Genomic DNA, 17,146 nt, shown 5'->3' with positions numbered 1-17,146 from the left:
CCGCGGCTTGGCCTGCAGCTCTGCGCGGCCGCGCGGGGGAACCTCCATGGGTCCATCTCAAACCGCGCTCCTTCTCAGCCTAGCGCCATCGCGCGGCGAAGCGGCTGCGGCCGCGGACAGTGGCGAGAGCAGGCGGCGGGGAGGGGTGTGTTGGAATTGATATTGGCTTAGTCAAAGGACCAAATCTTAAGGGGGTTAACTACCTAACTACCATCCCACGTTGCCCTGGTTTGGGGCGACAAACTGACCAAGGGTCTCGTCGCAAGGACCGGCCGGTGCTATATAAGAAGGGGCACTCCACCCCAAACAATTTGAAGGTAAGTTTTTCTAATCAGTTTTGCACGGGGCACGGACTTGAAGACCTCCACGGGTCACTGTCATGCTGTGATGGTGTTTCTCGTCAGGATCGACATCATGCCTGCTTCCTCGAGCATGCACGGGTCGTCAGCGTTCTTTAAAGGAATCTTCTAAGCTACATGTAAGTCAGATTAAGTCATGATTAATTACTATCTTAGATGTTCATGTAATTAGGCTACCAGATCCGTCAATCAGAAATGTGTTATTTCCTACATTTGGGATCAAGAGCCAAGTTAGTCTAATCATGAACCCTAAACATCACCCGATCCGGCTTAGGCCAATTTCAATGTGCCTTTAGCCCTGCAGATTAGGTGTTGATGTGCGATTAAATCAATTCGTGCTTGTCAGTGTGCATTCAGATCCATGCCGTGAGCTTTAAGTACGAATTTCATGTGCATCTAGCCAATTAGATACTAGCTGTGGTTAATCAGTACCCAAGTGTGCCAATCAGTACCGGATTAGGGTTAATTTCATGTTTAATTAAGTGATTATGGTTAGTTAATCTCGAGTATACCCAAATCTCGCACTGTCAGTACCCAAACTCGTGCAATTAAGCCCAAACCTGTGCGATTAGTATTCAAATCAGTAAAATTGAATGTGCATCAACTCGTGCAATTAAGCCCAAACCTGTGCGATTAGTACTCAAATCAGTAAAATTGAATGTGCATCAGCATTTAGAAGGAGGGGAGATCGAATCGATAAGATCAGAAATTCCGAAATCCCCAAATCAGCAGAACGAACTCGCCTCCATTAATGGCCGCGCACGGCATCAGTGCCGCCGCACGTGGCTATCGCCGCACCCTCTTTGACCGGCCGCATCAGAGGACGCGCGCACGACATCAGGATCGCGCCTATTGATCGTGATCTAGATATTTTCAGATAACCCCTAAATTGGATCGTAATTATTAATCACGATCAACTTTTTTCCATAAACCCCCCTAACTTGGGTCCAGGTTATTTGCAAGATGGTCTACCTTCTGCGGTGCTACCTGTTCTCTCCGACTCTACTCCGGCGACGGGACGGTCATCTCCCCGTAGAGAATGGGCTTCCGGCTCCCCTCCTTCACCGCCGAATCTCCCTGCCACCCCCCCCCCTTCTCCGTTGTCTAGGGCTCGGAGACACGCGTCGGTGGAGGTAGCAGGTCGTGTTGGGGGGGAGGGGTGATGATGCTTTGGTCAATGCTAGCATCCTCCGTGCTGGATGGATTCGAGTTTCCCCTCCATCCAAAAGCGTCAAATGGAAGCTATCACCCCTTCACGCGAGGCGCGGCCGCGGAACGCAATGAGTGCAGCTGAGACAAGAAGGGTGCTGGTCGTTTGTGGAGGCGGCGGCGGATTGGCGGAGCCGTGGAAGCGATGCAGCGCAAGTGGTGGCGCGTAGCACAGTGGGTTGGGGCAATGGAGGAGGTCGCACGTTGGGGACGTCGGATAGGCCACCGACGGTGTCTCGACGGATCGGCAAAGGTTTTCGTTACTTGCGCTTGTCCCCCTTTTCTTTTTCTATTTTACTTTTGATTTTCTATGATGTTGCGTTCAGAGAATCGTTTGTGTTTGCTAGTCCATCAACCCGTGCTCCTGCACGGGCTAATATTTTTAAAAGTTATTAAATTTGAAAATTATTTAAAAATTAAACTCCTAGCTAATAATTAAAATTGTTTACCTACTACTCTTATTTTTTAATACTTTAACATAATACTCATACAAATATGTACCTATATTTATCTATAAACTTTTTGACTACATGCACACTTTTTTTCATATTGTATCGCACCTCCGTACATTGTATTTAGCATAAAAATCAATATTTTTCATCAATTCCTCACATACATGTATAAATGGTCTAAATGGTGATACTCATAATGTGTATATATTTTAACTTAGTATTTCTATATTAATAATGACATAAATAAGTAATTTAAAGTCATATATTAATTTACTTTTGGACATTTCTATATCCATATGAAGATAATTAGATTAACATCTAGGCGTTTACTTTATATTATTTTTTAATAACGACATACGTAACTTAGATACAATTTTTGAATGACATTTTAAATTACGCTTTTATAATGATATGTATGAGTTAATTGGATGAAGATTATGAGGTACTTTAGATTATTTTTTATAATGGCCGACCTCAGTAATTAGATATAGGTTTAGAGTTTGTTTTGAATATTTTCATAATGATAGTGGTGGTAACTTTTAAAGAAAATATAATAGATCAATGACTATGATTATTAGAGTTTACATTATTGGTGTTTGATGTTTTTGGTTTTTTTGAGAATTTTTAGTATTTGTCTTTTTTATAGCGTGCCTCGTGGGAGCTAATGCGGAATCTCCAATGAAAAAAAATGAGATCACGATTCTACAAAACTATTACGATGAGCTACATCTCATTTGTTAAATATTCAAACGCAATACTTATATAGATATATACTTATTATCTTCATCCGATTGTGATATATTTTAGTTAGTAATTATTGTATAATATTTTTATCCACATTTATAATCTTTAACTTTTCACTTTGCATCACAGGTATGCGTGTGAATTTATTTAATGGACCCTAAGTTTGAGCTATAATTTTAATAGAAACCTATATTCTCATCACTTGCTCTGTATCTTTATAAATAGTGATGCACATCATACGTATATACCTTAGTTATTATATCATATACTAATAATGTAAGAAATAGAAGATTTAGACTCATATATTATTGTGTACTTTTTAATTAAGGTGATTGGATTCAAATGTAGGGTTACCTCATGTTATTTTTAATAATGACTTATGTGGGTAATATAGATGCAAATTTAAGGATTACTTTATTTTTTTTAAGTATGAGTGGTGGGCAATTTAGTTGCAAATTTAGGAGGTTATTTTAAATACTGTCTATGATGGCACGGGTGGGTAATTTTGATGAAGATTAAGGTGTTACTTTAGTTAATTTTATATAATGGCAGAAGTTGGTAATTTAGATATAGATTTTGAAGGTTACTTTAAGATATTTTATTTTTATAATGACATAGGTGGGTAATTTTTTAGAAAACATAATATATCCAATAACTATAATAATTTGAGTCTACCTATTGATAGCTAGATGTTTTGTTTTTTTAGAATTTCTCTCTTTTTTAGAGTGTCCACCTAGGAATCCTAGGTGGTTTCATTTGGAGGCTTCAAAAGGAGACTCCAATTAGTAATAGTAAGATTTGTTCTTTAGAATCAGAGATATTGCACATGAGCATCACATTGGATGAAAAATAGCGGATTGATTATTGGTGTGAGCTTAAAGATAGGTACATCTCCACACTATTTTTCATAGATCAAAACTTTGAACATTCTCCTTGATGATAGCTTGTATAATAGTAAAGGTATCTTACTTTGCAGCTGAAGGTACATTCCAATTGATCAAACATTAGGTCAGTAGCTACACCAGCTCTGCAGTTAACATTTGGTTATTTGAATCCAATGTGCCATCACACAGGCCGACTGACAAACACCGGGTGGGGTTTTCAGTTTAAGTGTTCTGCTTATACAGTTGATCACTTTAAAGAAATCTTTCGTCTATAGGTTCAATAATGATGGTAGCCTCATTTCTCATCATGTCTCACTACTGAAAAATATTGACCTGGTGGACGTAATAGGATCCGCAGGTCATGGGAGAGGACAATGGAGTAGTAGTCCAAGGAGAGGACTGCCACTAGTTTGGTGGGTTTTTTTAACCGCCATAACAGCTTCTACCTATTAAGATTTTGTATCGCTTACTAAAATACATGCTAAGGCATATTCCAGAAAAAGGATGATATCTTCGCATAACCTACTTACTGTTCTTGTTTCTACTCAACTGTGGGATTCGTGTACACTGGAACTACTGAACCGTGTAAAACTAAAATCGGACTCTAGCCTTCAAATCGATTTGTGCAGTGGAGCTGCCCTGATGGAGAGGGAAGCAGGCGCTCGTAAAGGCCAACGGTCTGAGCCGATGACCATGTGCTCACACCTCGCGGTCACCGTCCCGCTGGCCTCAGCCATGCCCGGTGACTCGGTGAGCACTGCGCCATCCCTCTCGTAGTGCCCATGCGCGATGCGCGGAACTGCCATGTCGAAGTCATCTCCTAAGCTCCATGCGCCGTGCAGGTCTAGCACAGTTACCCCTAGCTTCGCAGGCGGTGCAGGTTGATTAAGCGGGTTTTGCGGCTGTCCGCTAATGCAACTGTGCCGCTGGCTGTCATCCGATGGACTTAGTTGCAGTCCTGGCTGCGTGCAGCTTGGCCAGTCGCCGCAAGACCGGCGACGGGGAGCTGGTGGAGACACACCCGGCCGCGTACAAGCTTGACCAGTCGCCGCACGAGGTCTCTGATGAGACCCAATTGCGAATGAAAACTGAAAAACCGGGGAGCCGCCATGATTAGCAAAACCGGGTTAGTCAAGTCTAAGTCAGCGCGCGTTCTTCTCTCACTGAAAGGCAACGAGCCAACGACCCCAAGAGGCCAAGACTAACCGTCCCCACACGGCCACACCCACCACTACACCACTCCTACCTTGCTGGCTTCTACTACTCTCTCTGGTCTCTGCCTCATATTAGCTCCCGATTACCAAATCGTCGCTGCTTGTATCAAACCGTCCCTAGTGCAGTTGTGCTGCTCTGCAGTCTGCAGGGCAGCAGAGGGTTGACGCTCCTGAGCCAAGACGACAACAGCGCCATACTGCCCATGCTTTCATGGAGGTAAGCATTGTACTCCCTATGCTGTCTTTTTTGGGACGGAGGGAGTAGTAATAACTCTGTGTCCTTGACCGGACGAGATATAGTTGCTGTGCTGGAAAAGGCTCCAGAAGAGAAATCATTTGACCGTACACGCACACATGAAGAAGGCAGGTAGTAGAGGATTTATAGCTTTGGCTGCCGTAGTTGGCTCGCTGCTGCTGCTGCTGCTGCTGCCCCCGCCGTTCGCTGGCGCGGCACCAGTTCCTGCGGCCGCCATCAGGCCTGATGGGCCTGGGACAGGGAGTAACTGCACCAGGAGCTGCGGCGACATTGACATCCCGTACCCATTCGGCGTCGAGCCTGGGTGCTACCACGCCGCCTGGTTCAACCTCACTTGCGACAGCTCCTACTAGCCGCCGCAGCTGTTCCTCGGCGACGGCACCGTGCAGGTGCTGGAGATCTCCGTCCCCGACGGCACGGTGCGCATCAACAGCAGCCAGTTGATGTACACGGTCGATGTGGGTATCAGCACCGCGAGCGGGCCATGGGGCGGGGGCCTTCCACGGGGCGGGCCGTTCTTCCTGTCGGAGTCACGGAGCAGCGTGGCGCTGGTAGGCTGCGGCGCCCAGGTCGAGCTCCGAGGCGGAGACGACAACAGTTTGATCGCTTCTTGCGCCGCTGTCTGCCCGCTCGATACCGACCGGCGGATAGTCGTCGAGAAAAGAAGCAGCGCCTGCACAGGCGTCGGCTGCTGCCAGGCGGACATCGTTCTGGGCTACGATTTCTACGACATCCAGATCAACAAGCTCAACGGGTCAGTTTATGCTCTTGCAAGTTCCGTGTACTTGGTTGATCAGGGTTTTAGCTACACAGACGAGATGAGTGGCGTTGTTTATGGCCACTTTCCTGAAGCGCTCCCGGCCACGCTAGATTGGGTAATCAGCAATGCAGGATGTGGTTCTGTATATAGAAACGACACCACCGTCGATGAATGCCGCAGCACCGACAGTTTCTGCCTAGAAGCACAGTACAATATTGGCAGTCGTGGGCGTCGGTGCAGCTGCGATGATGGTTATCAAGGCAATCCTTACGTCCAGGATGGATGCCGAGGTACCAAGTAGTACCATATCCCTATACATGATACGATGAATCTGCATAGTACAGAGCTAGTTAGTACTGTAGAGTACTTAACATTAATTCCCTCCTAATCAAATCAATGGCTTTGTGCGTACCTAGATATCGACGAATGCCGTTTTCCAGACATATACCCATGTTATGGCCACTGCGAAAATTACAATGGGAGTTTCAGTTGCCAGTGCCATCCTGGCTATTATGGAAATGCTTCTGTTCCAAATGGATGCCAAGGTACGTACAAGAATGCAAACCAGATTGATGGTCTTACACTTACAATATTAATACCTCCGCAACTAGTATATTAATTCTTGTTTTAATTTGTTACTTTGCTTCCTAATATGCGTATGCTCGCATCAATGACTGTTGTATATTTACTATTGTAGACATAAACGAGTGTCTGGACCAGGAAGGCCACTCGTGCTACGGCATCTGCTTAAACTTGCCTGGAACTTTCCAGTGCCAATGTCCTATTGGAACACATGGAAATGCTTCCAGAAAATTGGGATGTGTTGCATACAAGAACTCATCCGCAGGTGACAAGCCACTTTGTGAACCTGTTACTAATTCCTTCCAACTTCATCTGTTCGCTTGCACGAAATGCATGATTTTGAACAACACCCACCCCCCCCCCCCCCCCCCCCCCTCCCACGTTTCATTTTTCAGTTTCAGGTTTAGGCATCGGGCTAGGAGTCTCTGGTGGCACAAGTCTTTTGCTTCTAGCATTTGGTAGTCCCTTCATAATTCGAAAAATCAAGGAGAGGAAGGTGAAGAAGATGAAAGAGAAATATTTCAGCCAAAATCATGGCTTACTATTGCAGCAATTGCTAACACATAAGGCAGACATTGGTGAAAGGATGATAATTACTTTAGAAGAGCTAGAGAAGGCCACAAATAATTTTGATAAAGCTCGTGTGGTTGGTGGTGGAGGGCATGGCATTGTATTTAAAGGAATTTTAGATCTGCATGTTGTGGCAATTAAGAAGTCTAAGATAGTGGTACAAAAAGAAATCGATGAATTCATAAGTGAAGTTGCAGTTCTTTCTCAAGTAAACCACAGAAATGTGGTGAAGCTATTAGGATGCTGCCTTGAGACAGAAGTCCCATTACTAGTTTATGAGTTCATTTCAAATGGAACCCTTTATCATCATCTTCATGTTGAAGGACCTATATCACTACCATGGGATGATCGGATGAGGATTGCGATGGAAGTTGCCAGAGCACTATCCTATTTACATTCAGCTACTTCAATGCCAATATTTCATAGAGATATTAAGTCTGCCAACATACTACTTGATGAAAGTTTAGTTGCAAAAGTATCCGACTTTGGAGCTTCTCGATATATACCAGTTGACAAAACAGGGATCACTACAGCAGTTCAAGGAACAATCGGTTACCTTGATCCAGAATACTATTATACTGGCCGACTAACAGATAAGAGTGATGTCTTCAGTTTTGGTGTACTTCTTGTAGAACTACTCACAAGAAAGAAACCATTTGTCTATCGGACCGATGATGGGGATGGTCTTGTTTCACATTTTATCTCACTACTCACGGAAGGCAAACTGGTTGGCCTCATAGACCCTCAAATCATGGAGGATGAAGTTGCAGTAGTCTATGAAGTAGCAATACTAGCGGCAATGTGTACTAAATTGAGGAGAGAAGACCGACCTACAATGAGAGAAGCTGAGATGAGACTTGAAAACTTACTAGTTAAGAAGAAGCAGATTCCATGTACTACGGCACCAAGGGAATATAATGAGCATAATACTCTGGTTCACTGCATGTCAATTGAAAGGGTTAACAAGGAAGCAAGCAGACAATACACAATGGAAGACGAAATAGTTTTGTCAGCAAACTACCCTCGATGAACTTATGCGGTCATGAACAATGATGAGCTTACATGATTTTGCTCTCAATTGTTCTGAAAATATTTTGGCAAATGCATTTGTTATATTGCTGATTTTTGTATAGCTCATTCCATGAATGCTCTACAGAAAGTAGTGATGTGCTTAATGTTTGCTAATCGAACATCACATGGTATTATTTTTTTTCCCAGCCTGCTGTAAGCCTGGAAGGACCAAGGAGTAAAAAGCAGAATGCTGTACGTTTCTGTATTCTTGAGTTGAGACAATGCAGCTGAATGGTTTTCAGTATCCTGCTTGCTCATGCAATGACATGTGGCAGTGCGAGTGCAATGTGGTATAATTTGGACACTGAAATGTAGGCATCGACGAACACAATCTGCAAACTAGTAAATGAAATGCAGCTTGGCTGGACGATGTGCACCCATCTTCCTCAGAATTGAAAGTAAATTTGGAATGATGATGCTGGATGAATTCAAGCAGCAAATTAGCAAAGGATCATCCAACAAGACAAACCCAACATTTAAATGAAGAAATTTAAAATCAAAGTGGAGGAAGACCGAAGATGCCATGGAACCTTGCTGTTCGAGAGGGTTCTAAAATAATGGCTACCATTTGCAGTACCCCCTTCTTCTATCCCTCTCGCAAAAGCTACTTCGTTACAATTGAAGAAACAACACAACACCTCAAAGAAAAAACATCACTGGTAAATGAACTCCGGGTATCATTGTTAGTTCGAGCCACCGCCATAAACGAACACCGCGAGCCTCCTCCTCATCACCCCTGCATTACCATCCTCCCCACCCCACACCGCCGGCGCCGGCGCAGCGTAGACTCAACTAAAGCACTGAGGCATTCGCTTGCTGTTGCAGCTGCAGCCCGAGGATGCCGCTTGGTGGTAGCGAATCCCACCGGCGCGTTGCGCTTCCGCCGCCCCCGGGGTGGAATTGAGTCGAGAGAGCATCCCAGAGAGCGGCGAAGGGGATGAATAGGGGTAGCGCGTGTTTCCGCCCCGGGGCGGCGAGTCTGCGGCGGCCGACGGCTTCCCGCCGGCTTGGATGGGAGAGTGCGCGTCGTGTGGTATGGCTCGGTTGGCCCGGGTTGCACGTTGGGCTACTGCACAATGAACAGCATGTGTTTAGGGCCCACAATGAGCCTCCCTGTTACCGACCCATAAAGCTCAACCATCATCTCTTATCATCTTTCAAACAAAAACTCCGGAACATATGCCCGCAAAGGGAAAAAAAAAAGGAAAAAAAGAACCCCACTCCGTAACATTTGAAACAGGAACGTGATGCTAACACCACCCGCAAAATAAAATCATGATGCTAACACCAGCTGCACCAACAAACTCTGTCAGCAGGCATCAACAAACGAATTCACAGCAACGTCAATCAAAATGACTTGGAGCTGAGCATTACCTGCTATTCTGCACAAGACAGCAACTACCTTCCTACATACTTCAATCAACACAGCTAAACAAAACTAAGATGCCGCTAATGTACAGACTACTGAGCCAGCCAGGGGGCTCCTAGCAACAACGGTGTACAGTGACAAAGGAGTGTCAGCAACAAGCCCAGTCTTGTTAGGCGGTATACCCTGGAACCTACAAGTTACTGCCTTCAGCGGGTGAATCCACATACAAAGCTACTTAAACTACAGGGGGTTTTCCTAAACATGTACAACCTTACGGAGCCATTGTCATGTCAAATGCTAATTAGACAGTTACTGTCTGCTCGAGCAACCTCTGAACCTGCGAATGGAAACAAGGTAACCCACATTACAACAGGAATGGCCTCAGGTAAATAGTAGAAACGTTGCAAGAGCGCTCAATAAAACAAGTGGGGAAAAGGTAGTCCATAGAACATTAGCCATCCACTCTCTAAGATGAACAAGAAAAAGACAGGATGAACTTTGTTCCATTACAGAATTGGCTCTGAAAACATCTATATTTCTAGTCCACCTCTGGAGACACAAAATATGGTATGAGACTAACTGTTAAGATGTGCAAGCACTTGCTCGGGTTTACGATAGACAACGATTGTCATACCTGCATGGCTTATGACGATAATAACCTTATGATTTTCTTTTACATTATGTACGAAATAACGACATCGATTACACAAACATCCAAATATGCTTCTGAACAAAACTGCTTATCCCATCTCCATAAATGACAAGCTATCCATGTAAACATAAATCTTATTCAAATCATAATGTCAAAACTTCAGACCCAACATGGCTGGCAGGTGTAACATTAGACCAGTTTGTGACATTATTCAAATCTTATTTGACACTAGAAGGGATCAGCCAGGTTAATTTGTAACATTAGACCAGTTTGCGATTGATGCGATGTGTTACGCTTGGAATCTAATTACTAACTACTTAGAGGAATCTGTCAACTGCAGTAGGATTTTGAGGCTATGGCGGCACAAAGGCAAATCCAAAAATTAGGAAGAGATTGTTTTGGAAAAGTCAATGTAATATCAAACAGAACCTTAGGAGACCTCATAAAACAGGCTCTGGCATCACAAAGTGTGTATATCTCATAAAAAGAAAGAAAGAATCTTGTTAAGTTTGCTTAATGCAAATTATGTTGCATTTCCTGTAAACAGGAAGAACCTCTCCTACAGATGTCCCAAATTCCAATAAAGAATAGTCAACCGTCCATATGCCAAGAGAAGTCCTTACAACAACTAAATTTGGCTCCGATTTTCATTTCTGAAGGATTTCTTTTAAAAAAAATACAAACCAAGTCTTTTGTTACACTGTAAAATTGGAAATGTCTCGTAATGTTATTCGCCCATCCAGCAAGGCATACTATGATCCCATCCAAAAAAATAGATTAACTACCATAAAAGCAGATGGAGGATCTCTAAAGTAATGCCAACTCAGCAGCTTAGCGCGATATCAGCTAGCTCGAATAAATAAAGCCAGTGAGCCACTGGAGGCTTCTCTTGAATAAGGGAATGTTCAACGATGCAGCTGATTGCATGCATTTATTGTATATTCATCTAATATAGTAACAGTCAGCTGTTTTGTGCCTACGGCCAGGGTTTATGGATAGGGGGTACACTGATCTGTGGGTGAGGCTCTTGTTCTTGATGTTAATACACAGTTCTGAAGCTAAGCCTACAATACACTATACAGGACAGAGTGGAATCCATGGTTGTATTCTAGTAGGAATGATAATGGCAACAGAGTGAAGCTTTGCTGAGAGTGGGTAAAACAGGGAGACTACGCAAAACAGCAACGGTTGAGACCGCGTGGTGCAACAATGTTGTCACAAATACATCAAATTGCCAATGAGGCATGCATCTGCCCCTGGTCTCTCAGGTAAAAAAGGCATGCATCTGCTGCCATGGCCACAAAGCACAGCCTGGTTAGTACTTAGTAGTGCCAACTGCCAAGAGAGCAACCACGGTGCTTGCTCCAGGGCTATGACCATAAAACAATCCCCAGCTTGTGTTCTAGGCTTATCAACAGAAGACATGAAGCTTTGCCAAATTGAACACTATCTTGTCAAGCATTGTCTTGAAACTAGTGGAACACTGGAACCCAAGATTTATGGGCAAGGCCTTACAGCCAAAGGATATCATTCATGATTCATCAGTCACTACAGCTTGCCTTCATGTTGTACAAGGCTCTGAGGTCATGTGAACAAAAAGGGGAACATGTAAAAGAAAAGGAGGTGTCTGAAACAGTTTCCTATTCCATTGCTCGGACATGAAAATACAGGTCACCATCTAATGTAGAGGTCTAATAATTAAAGAAACCAACTTTCAGAAAAACTAACAAACATATATCTTCATAGAATTTTTTTCTGAACCAGGTGGAAACCGAATAAATGAGTTAATTCATTTTGGGAAGAAATTATCCTTCCAATTTATAAAGTTCCCAGAGTCATATGCATACAAGCACCTAGGATGAGAAAGACAAGGCACAAAGTCATGAAGTTTTAGGACACCAAGGACCGTGTCGGGATTACTTTTTTATCATCTTCGCACCTCATGATTCTTTCTATTATGGGTCTAATTTTATAACATTGTCATCCAGTTTGACCTCATACTTAGTGGTACACAACAAATTAGCCCTCCAAGATCCCGTAACCACTAACCAGATAGTTAGGTAGGCAAGTGTACAAGCACTCGTAAAAGTGAAACATGGCAATTAACCATAAATATTGCAACACACATGCTAGTGACTACAGAGATTATTTATCCAGCAAGGGGTCTCCAAGTGTAAAAATTCCAAAGCATAGCATCTAGGAGTTCCCACACAACATAGTACAAATACTACCTACCTCTTTCAATATTATTTGCAACAGGAGTACTGCATGAAAGGTAAATACGTACAGCAGTAACAGCACAAAATCTTCATAACTTACCTTATACCTCAAGAAGATTTGCCAGCATCGGATCCATCTGAAGAGGAGCTATCACTATCTGAGTCTGCCAAAAGAATGGTAGGTGATCAGGCTATGTCCGTACATATAATTACTACTAAGCTTCATGCAGCAGTTATGAGCTTAACGTCAGGAAGGGAAGTTGAGGGAAGTATTACCACTAGAAGACGATCCTGAATCACTGCTGGAGCTGCTTGAATTGCTTGAACTACTCGCATTTTCTCTATTCTCACCATTTTGCTCTAGCGCAGACATTGCCTGTTGCTCGCCTGCAATAGAATCTGTTTGCAACAAAATTTTAAATTTGTTCTCTTGTAATGTGTTTTTAAGATAGAAAATAGAGCTAACCTTTCTCAATTTGCTTCGGAGATTTTTCACCAACATTAGGTTCTTGGGTGAACTGAGTCTGCAAAACATGAAACAGTAGTTTTCAGTACTGATAATAGTTCTGCTTAAAACAATAGTACTATTGCTAAAAATGAATGACAGTGCTCATACTGGTTGTGGTTGTTGTACAAAGTGCTGTGCACGCAATTCAGCATCTTGTCTGGCAAGCATTGCACGCTCAGCCTTTCTCTTTTGCTTGCTCAGGTTCTTCTTGTAGTTAGCTACAAACCTGTCAAGCTCCCAAAGTGTCTCAGCATCCATGCTATCAATTTCAACCTCAATCTCATCCTCATGCTGCCTAACTGATAGATTCTTGTTCTTAATGACTTGTACAACAGCATCAAGTTTCTCCGGAGGCAAATTCTGGAGGTTCTCGCTAAGCTTACGCTTCTCATCTATTGTCATGTCCCTCTTATTTGGATCTTTTGCCCTTGGTTTCTTCATTGATGGAGTCCGGCTATAAGTGGGAGTATGACTGATTGGCCTTGAAGAGTCCAACGCCATATGGTGTTTCATGGAATCCGACCTCTCTAGGTAGCGCAAGTCAATCGGTGGAGGTGGAAACTTCTTTGGCAATGGAGGACAGGATGCGAGATAGTTAACCTCAGCCTCAATCTCAGGCCACTGTGCCTCAAAAATTTCTGACAACTGCTCTGCCATGAAGTGCACATCCTGTCCCCTCGGGTTATATGTCATTGCATTATGGAAAGTGAGCCGCACATCATCAGCGAACTCCTTTGGGTTCCTGTACTGCCCCTGGCTGAGCCGCGCCCTTATCGTGCCAAGATCCATTGGGTGCTTAATAATTGTAAAATAGTCATGCAAACCAAGTGCAACTGGATCGACAGGGTTGTTGAACACCCACCCAAACTTGTGCTTCATTAGCCGGCTCAGAAGAGACGAGGACTTCTTGAATGCATGAGAGTATAACCTCCGCTCGGCATCAAAGTCTGCGCCACGGGATCCTAGGGACCTGTGTTTCTTCTTGTGGTGCTTGGATTTCTTGCGCCCATGTGAATCTGAGGGTGGGATTCTATCATTGGCAAGCAAAAACTCGGACTTTTGGTATAATTGATTAGCCTTAGGCGTCCGTTTCTCCATCTCAAAGGCTTCATTATGAACTACTGAAACGGTTAGTGGCCTGCGCAGCAGAGAGCGGACAGGTGGAACCGCAGCAGTGAGCTGCGCAGACAAGGGCGTCACCATATCACCAGCTGAGAACTGCTGCACGTACCCAGCGTCCATCACCTGCTGCTGCGGCACCACCACCAGGGGCAAAAGCGCGGGCGCGGAAGCCTCCTGCTGTGTCAGGGCCTCGGCGGCATCCTTAAGGCGCTCGGATAGCACCCGCACCTGGTCGAGCTCCCCCGCCAGCCGCCGCCGCAGCTCACTCCTCACCCTGCGCTTCCTTGCCTTCTCGGCCTTCTCAGCCGCAAGGGCCGCCCGGTCGACGCCGTGGCCATTGGGTACGGCGCCGCCGCCGTCCCGGTTCTGCCCCGACGAGGGGTCCCCGGTGGAGGCACCGCGTTCCCCAGGCAGCGTCGGGGCGGGAGGCGAGGCAGCCGCAACCGGATCGGGCCGCGCCGCAGCGCCCCCGGCCTCCGCGCGGCGGATGGAGCGGCGAATCGAGGATAGGGTTTCGGAAAGGGGATTAGGGTTAGGGGTGGGGGCGGGGGCGGGGGCGGAGGCAGGGGCTGCTGCGGGGGCAGGGGCAGGGGCGGGGGCGGGAGCTGGAGAGCGGACGGGGCCTGGTTCTGGAGGAGGAGGTTTAGGGGTTTTGCGGGGGTACTTGCGGGAGTAGACCTTGATCTCCGCGTCCCAGCGCGACTTGGTCGGAACGGCGGGAGCAGCCGGCACCTCCACGGCCGGGACGGGGCCCGGCGTCGGTAGTGGCGGAACCAGGATTTCGGAGGGTGGTATTCCCATTTCCTAGGCGGATCCGGCGAGGTCAAGGCGGCGGAGAGAGGACGAGGCGGCGGTTGAGGTCGTCTGCGGCAGCGCCGGCGCCGGGGACGTCCCCGGCGCCAGCGAGGCGGCAGTGGATGTCGTCGGCGGGGCGCGCCGGCGCTAGCGTGGTGGCGGTGGAGGCAATGGAGCCAGGAGAAGGGCGGCGCTCGGGAGGAAGAAGAAGAGAGCAGTGGGCCAGTGGCGAAGCGAGCGTAGGACGGTAGGGGTCGGCCTTATACCCCGACCGACGATCGGCGCAGAACCGCCTTGTGCCTTCTTTTGGGGCTCCCTATCTATCTATCCGTCCGTAAGCTTCATCCTGAAATCAGCAGCAGCCCAACAACAGAAATACGGACAGCCCACGCGCGCCAAGCAACTATAACTAGACGAGAGAGCCCAATAAGCTGTGGAACGCATAGACCACATGAAGTTTTTCAAAAAAAAAAAATCTAATCCATATACAAGTATATAAGAGCATAGTGCCTAAAATAAAATTGCAAAAATCAGTTTGGGGAAGAAACAAGAAAAAACCAGCTCCAATAATAACATAAGGGGCTGTCTATACTGTGCGCGAGTGTTTCAAAGGAGCTGTACACTCGAATTTTGACACCCTTGGATGAAGATCCAACGAAGCACGGTCGTCTTCTACCTCCAGCTGGTGTGCTCATCTTCTACCTCCAGTTACTTCCACCTTCTTCCTCTGTCCTGCCCCGCCGCCCCCTGCCGCGCCGGGATAGGGTCTCGCCGGAGCCCCGCGCCGGCAGCCGCCTTGCTACCCCTCCCGCCGCCGACGAAGAAGACGGCATCTCGGAGACTCGGACGATGCAGGCCACGTCCGCGCGTGGAGAAGAAAAAAAATCGAGTGTCAGGCGGCGTTGAAACACTCGAGTAGCAAATAAGAATCCCCTAACATAAACTGATGCCCAATTTATTGACGCATCCAAAACTAATAGCAAATGGAGTTAGATTTACCCCTATGGTCGGCACGCCCGATCCCAAAGATCCAGCGACGCTCGCGTTGTTTTTCCTCGCCTGCATCAAAAAAATTTTCACCGGAGGCCGCGACGTCAATCAATAGACGTTTCTACCTGGAGGCACATGTATCAGGATCTTGCATATCGGTGAATTACAGCTGATGTTTCCTGCCATACTCCTCGATTTTTTGCCGTTTGTTTTTTCCCTTCTTGCTTTGTTCCTGACACAATTCATGTTATCTTGAGTTGATGCAGACCAGAGACCACATGAGCAAATTGTGTGTACACATGTTGATAAGCAACTGCTGCTTATGTTTTCTTGAAATTGAAAGGCAGGGCTATTGGATCTGCAACTGCTGCTTATGTTTTCTTGGGTTTGGAAGGCAGGACTGCTGTTGGATGTAGGTTATTGGCTTTGTTTTACAGTCGATTTTGCAAGTAACATTTGAGTAGTTGCATATCCATGAAGTACTGCTTATGAGCATTGCTTAAGCTTTTATCTTGGTACGGCATTTGAGTTGGGGCAAATCGATGACCTGAAAAATCATAATGATCAGAGAATGAGACGCCCTACCTGCGTTGTCTGCTCCGTGGTGTGCAAGGGCAGGCGACGAGTGGACTGTTGGGACCTCTATCTCTCTTCTGAACTCCTGTCATGGCGGCTGGCGGCGGCTGCGGCTGCGACGTTCGGAGAGGCTTGTGCTCCCATGGCGGCAACGTCTGGCTTCTGACCTTACTGACGTGAACGGCTCCAGGGGTTGGGAGCCAGATGAAATTCCGCATGTGAGCTGACACATGCTGATTGCTGAGCCGAGCAAGCGGGCCATGGAGAGCAGCAAAGTGAGCCAGCGTGAGCGTCAGATCCAATCCGTGGCCACGCGGTAACCATCCGGGCTGGTTCTCACGGAGGGGGATTTGGGACCGTCCCCATCAAATCCTCCCCCCGCTTTTGGGAAGAAAATTAGGTGGAGATGGTATGCAAAACGCATCCGTGCATATTATCCCTGAATGAACGACGTGTGTGCGCCCCTTCCATCCGACGCACGCGACTGACTCGGAGAGTCAGAGGGTGCTGCAGTGCTCGGCTCTTGCGCCGTGCAAGGACGCGGCTCGGCTCCAAGACTCGGAGAGTCGGCTCGGCAGTAGAATAGAGCAAGGGTTTTCGGCAGCCTCACCACACAACACCCCATCTGGTCATACCGTGCATACGGTAGCCCTCACGTATCTGCGAGCCGCCACCTCCTCCATCTACCCCCGCCACCACCGTGATCTCCTCCTACCCAAGCGACGCACTTGCCCGTCGCGCTGCCCCCGTACTCGTTGATGAGCAGCAGGTCCAGCGGGTACCTGTACATGGACATGTAGTACATGAACGCCCA

General features: G+C 46.3%; 2 protein-coding genes across 2 annotated transcripts; one reads left to right on the top strand and one right to left on the bottom strand.

Moving 5' to 3' along the window:
- Positions 1-4,885: 4,885 nt before the first annotated feature.
- LOC101761274 (wall-associated receptor kinase 3-like) lies at positions 4,886-8,340 on the top strand. The gene is made up of 4 exons (XM_022827371.1): positions 4,886-6,168; positions 6,295-6,423; positions 6,576-6,725; positions 6,856-8,340. Exons 1-4 carry the CDS (start codon positions 5,562-5,564, stop codon positions 8,058-8,060), a joined length of 2,091 nt encoding a protein of 696 aa, XP_022683106.1. The 5' UTR covers positions 4,886-5,561; the 3' UTR covers positions 8,061-8,340.
- A 1,009-nt stretch (positions 8,341-9,349) lies between these two features.
- LOC101762081 (transcription factor GTE4) lies at positions 9,350-15,021 on the bottom strand. The gene is made up of 5 exons (XM_012846876.2): positions 12,958-15,021; positions 12,808-12,865; positions 12,618-12,740; positions 12,442-12,505; positions 9,350-9,807 (listed from the first exon to the last, which is right to left on the bottom strand). Exons 1-4 carry the CDS (start codon positions 14,770-14,772, stop codon positions 12,450-12,452), a joined length of 2,052 nt encoding a protein of 683 aa, XP_012702330.1. The 5' UTR covers positions 14,773-15,021; the 3' UTR covers positions 9,350-9,807; positions 12,442-12,449.
- Between the last annotated feature and the right edge of the window lie 2,125 nt (positions 15,022-17,146).

Source organism: Setaria italica, chromosome VI (genome assembly GCF_000263155.2).
Source record: "Setaria italica strain Yugu1 chromosome VI, Setaria_italica_v2.0, whole genome shotgun sequence".
NCBI lineage: Eukaryota > Viridiplantae > Streptophyta > Magnoliopsida > Poales > Poaceae > Setaria > Setaria italica.
This window is presented reverse-complemented; position numbering and strand designations above follow the sequence as displayed.

Excerpts from the sequence above, each read along its gene's own strand:
- LOC101762081 (XM_012846876.2), bottom strand. The coding sequence starts at position 14,772 with ATGGGAATACCACCCTCCGAAATCCTGGTTCCGCCACTACCGACGCCG. Across the intron at positions 12,866-12,957 it reads TTGTACAACAACCACAACCA|ACTCAGTTCACCCAAGAACC; the intron begins GTATGAGCACTG and ends CATGTTTTGCAG. Across the intron at positions 12,741-12,807 it reads TCCGAAGCAAATTGAGAAAG|ATTCTATTGCAGGCGAGCAA; the intron begins GTTAGCTCTATT and ends TGTTGCAAACAG.
- LOC101761274 (XM_022827371.1), top strand. The coding sequence starts at position 5,562 with ATGTACACGGTCGATGTGGGTATCAGCACCGCGAGCGGGCCATGGGGC. Across the intron at positions 6,424-6,575 it reads TGTTCCAAATGGATGCCAAG|ACATAAACGAGTGTCTGGAC; the intron begins GTACGTACAAGA and ends TTACTATTGTAG. Across the intron at positions 6,726-6,855 it reads ATACAAGAACTCATCCGCAG|TTTCAGGTTTAGGCATCGGG; the intron begins GTGACAAGCCAC and ends TTCATTTTTCAG.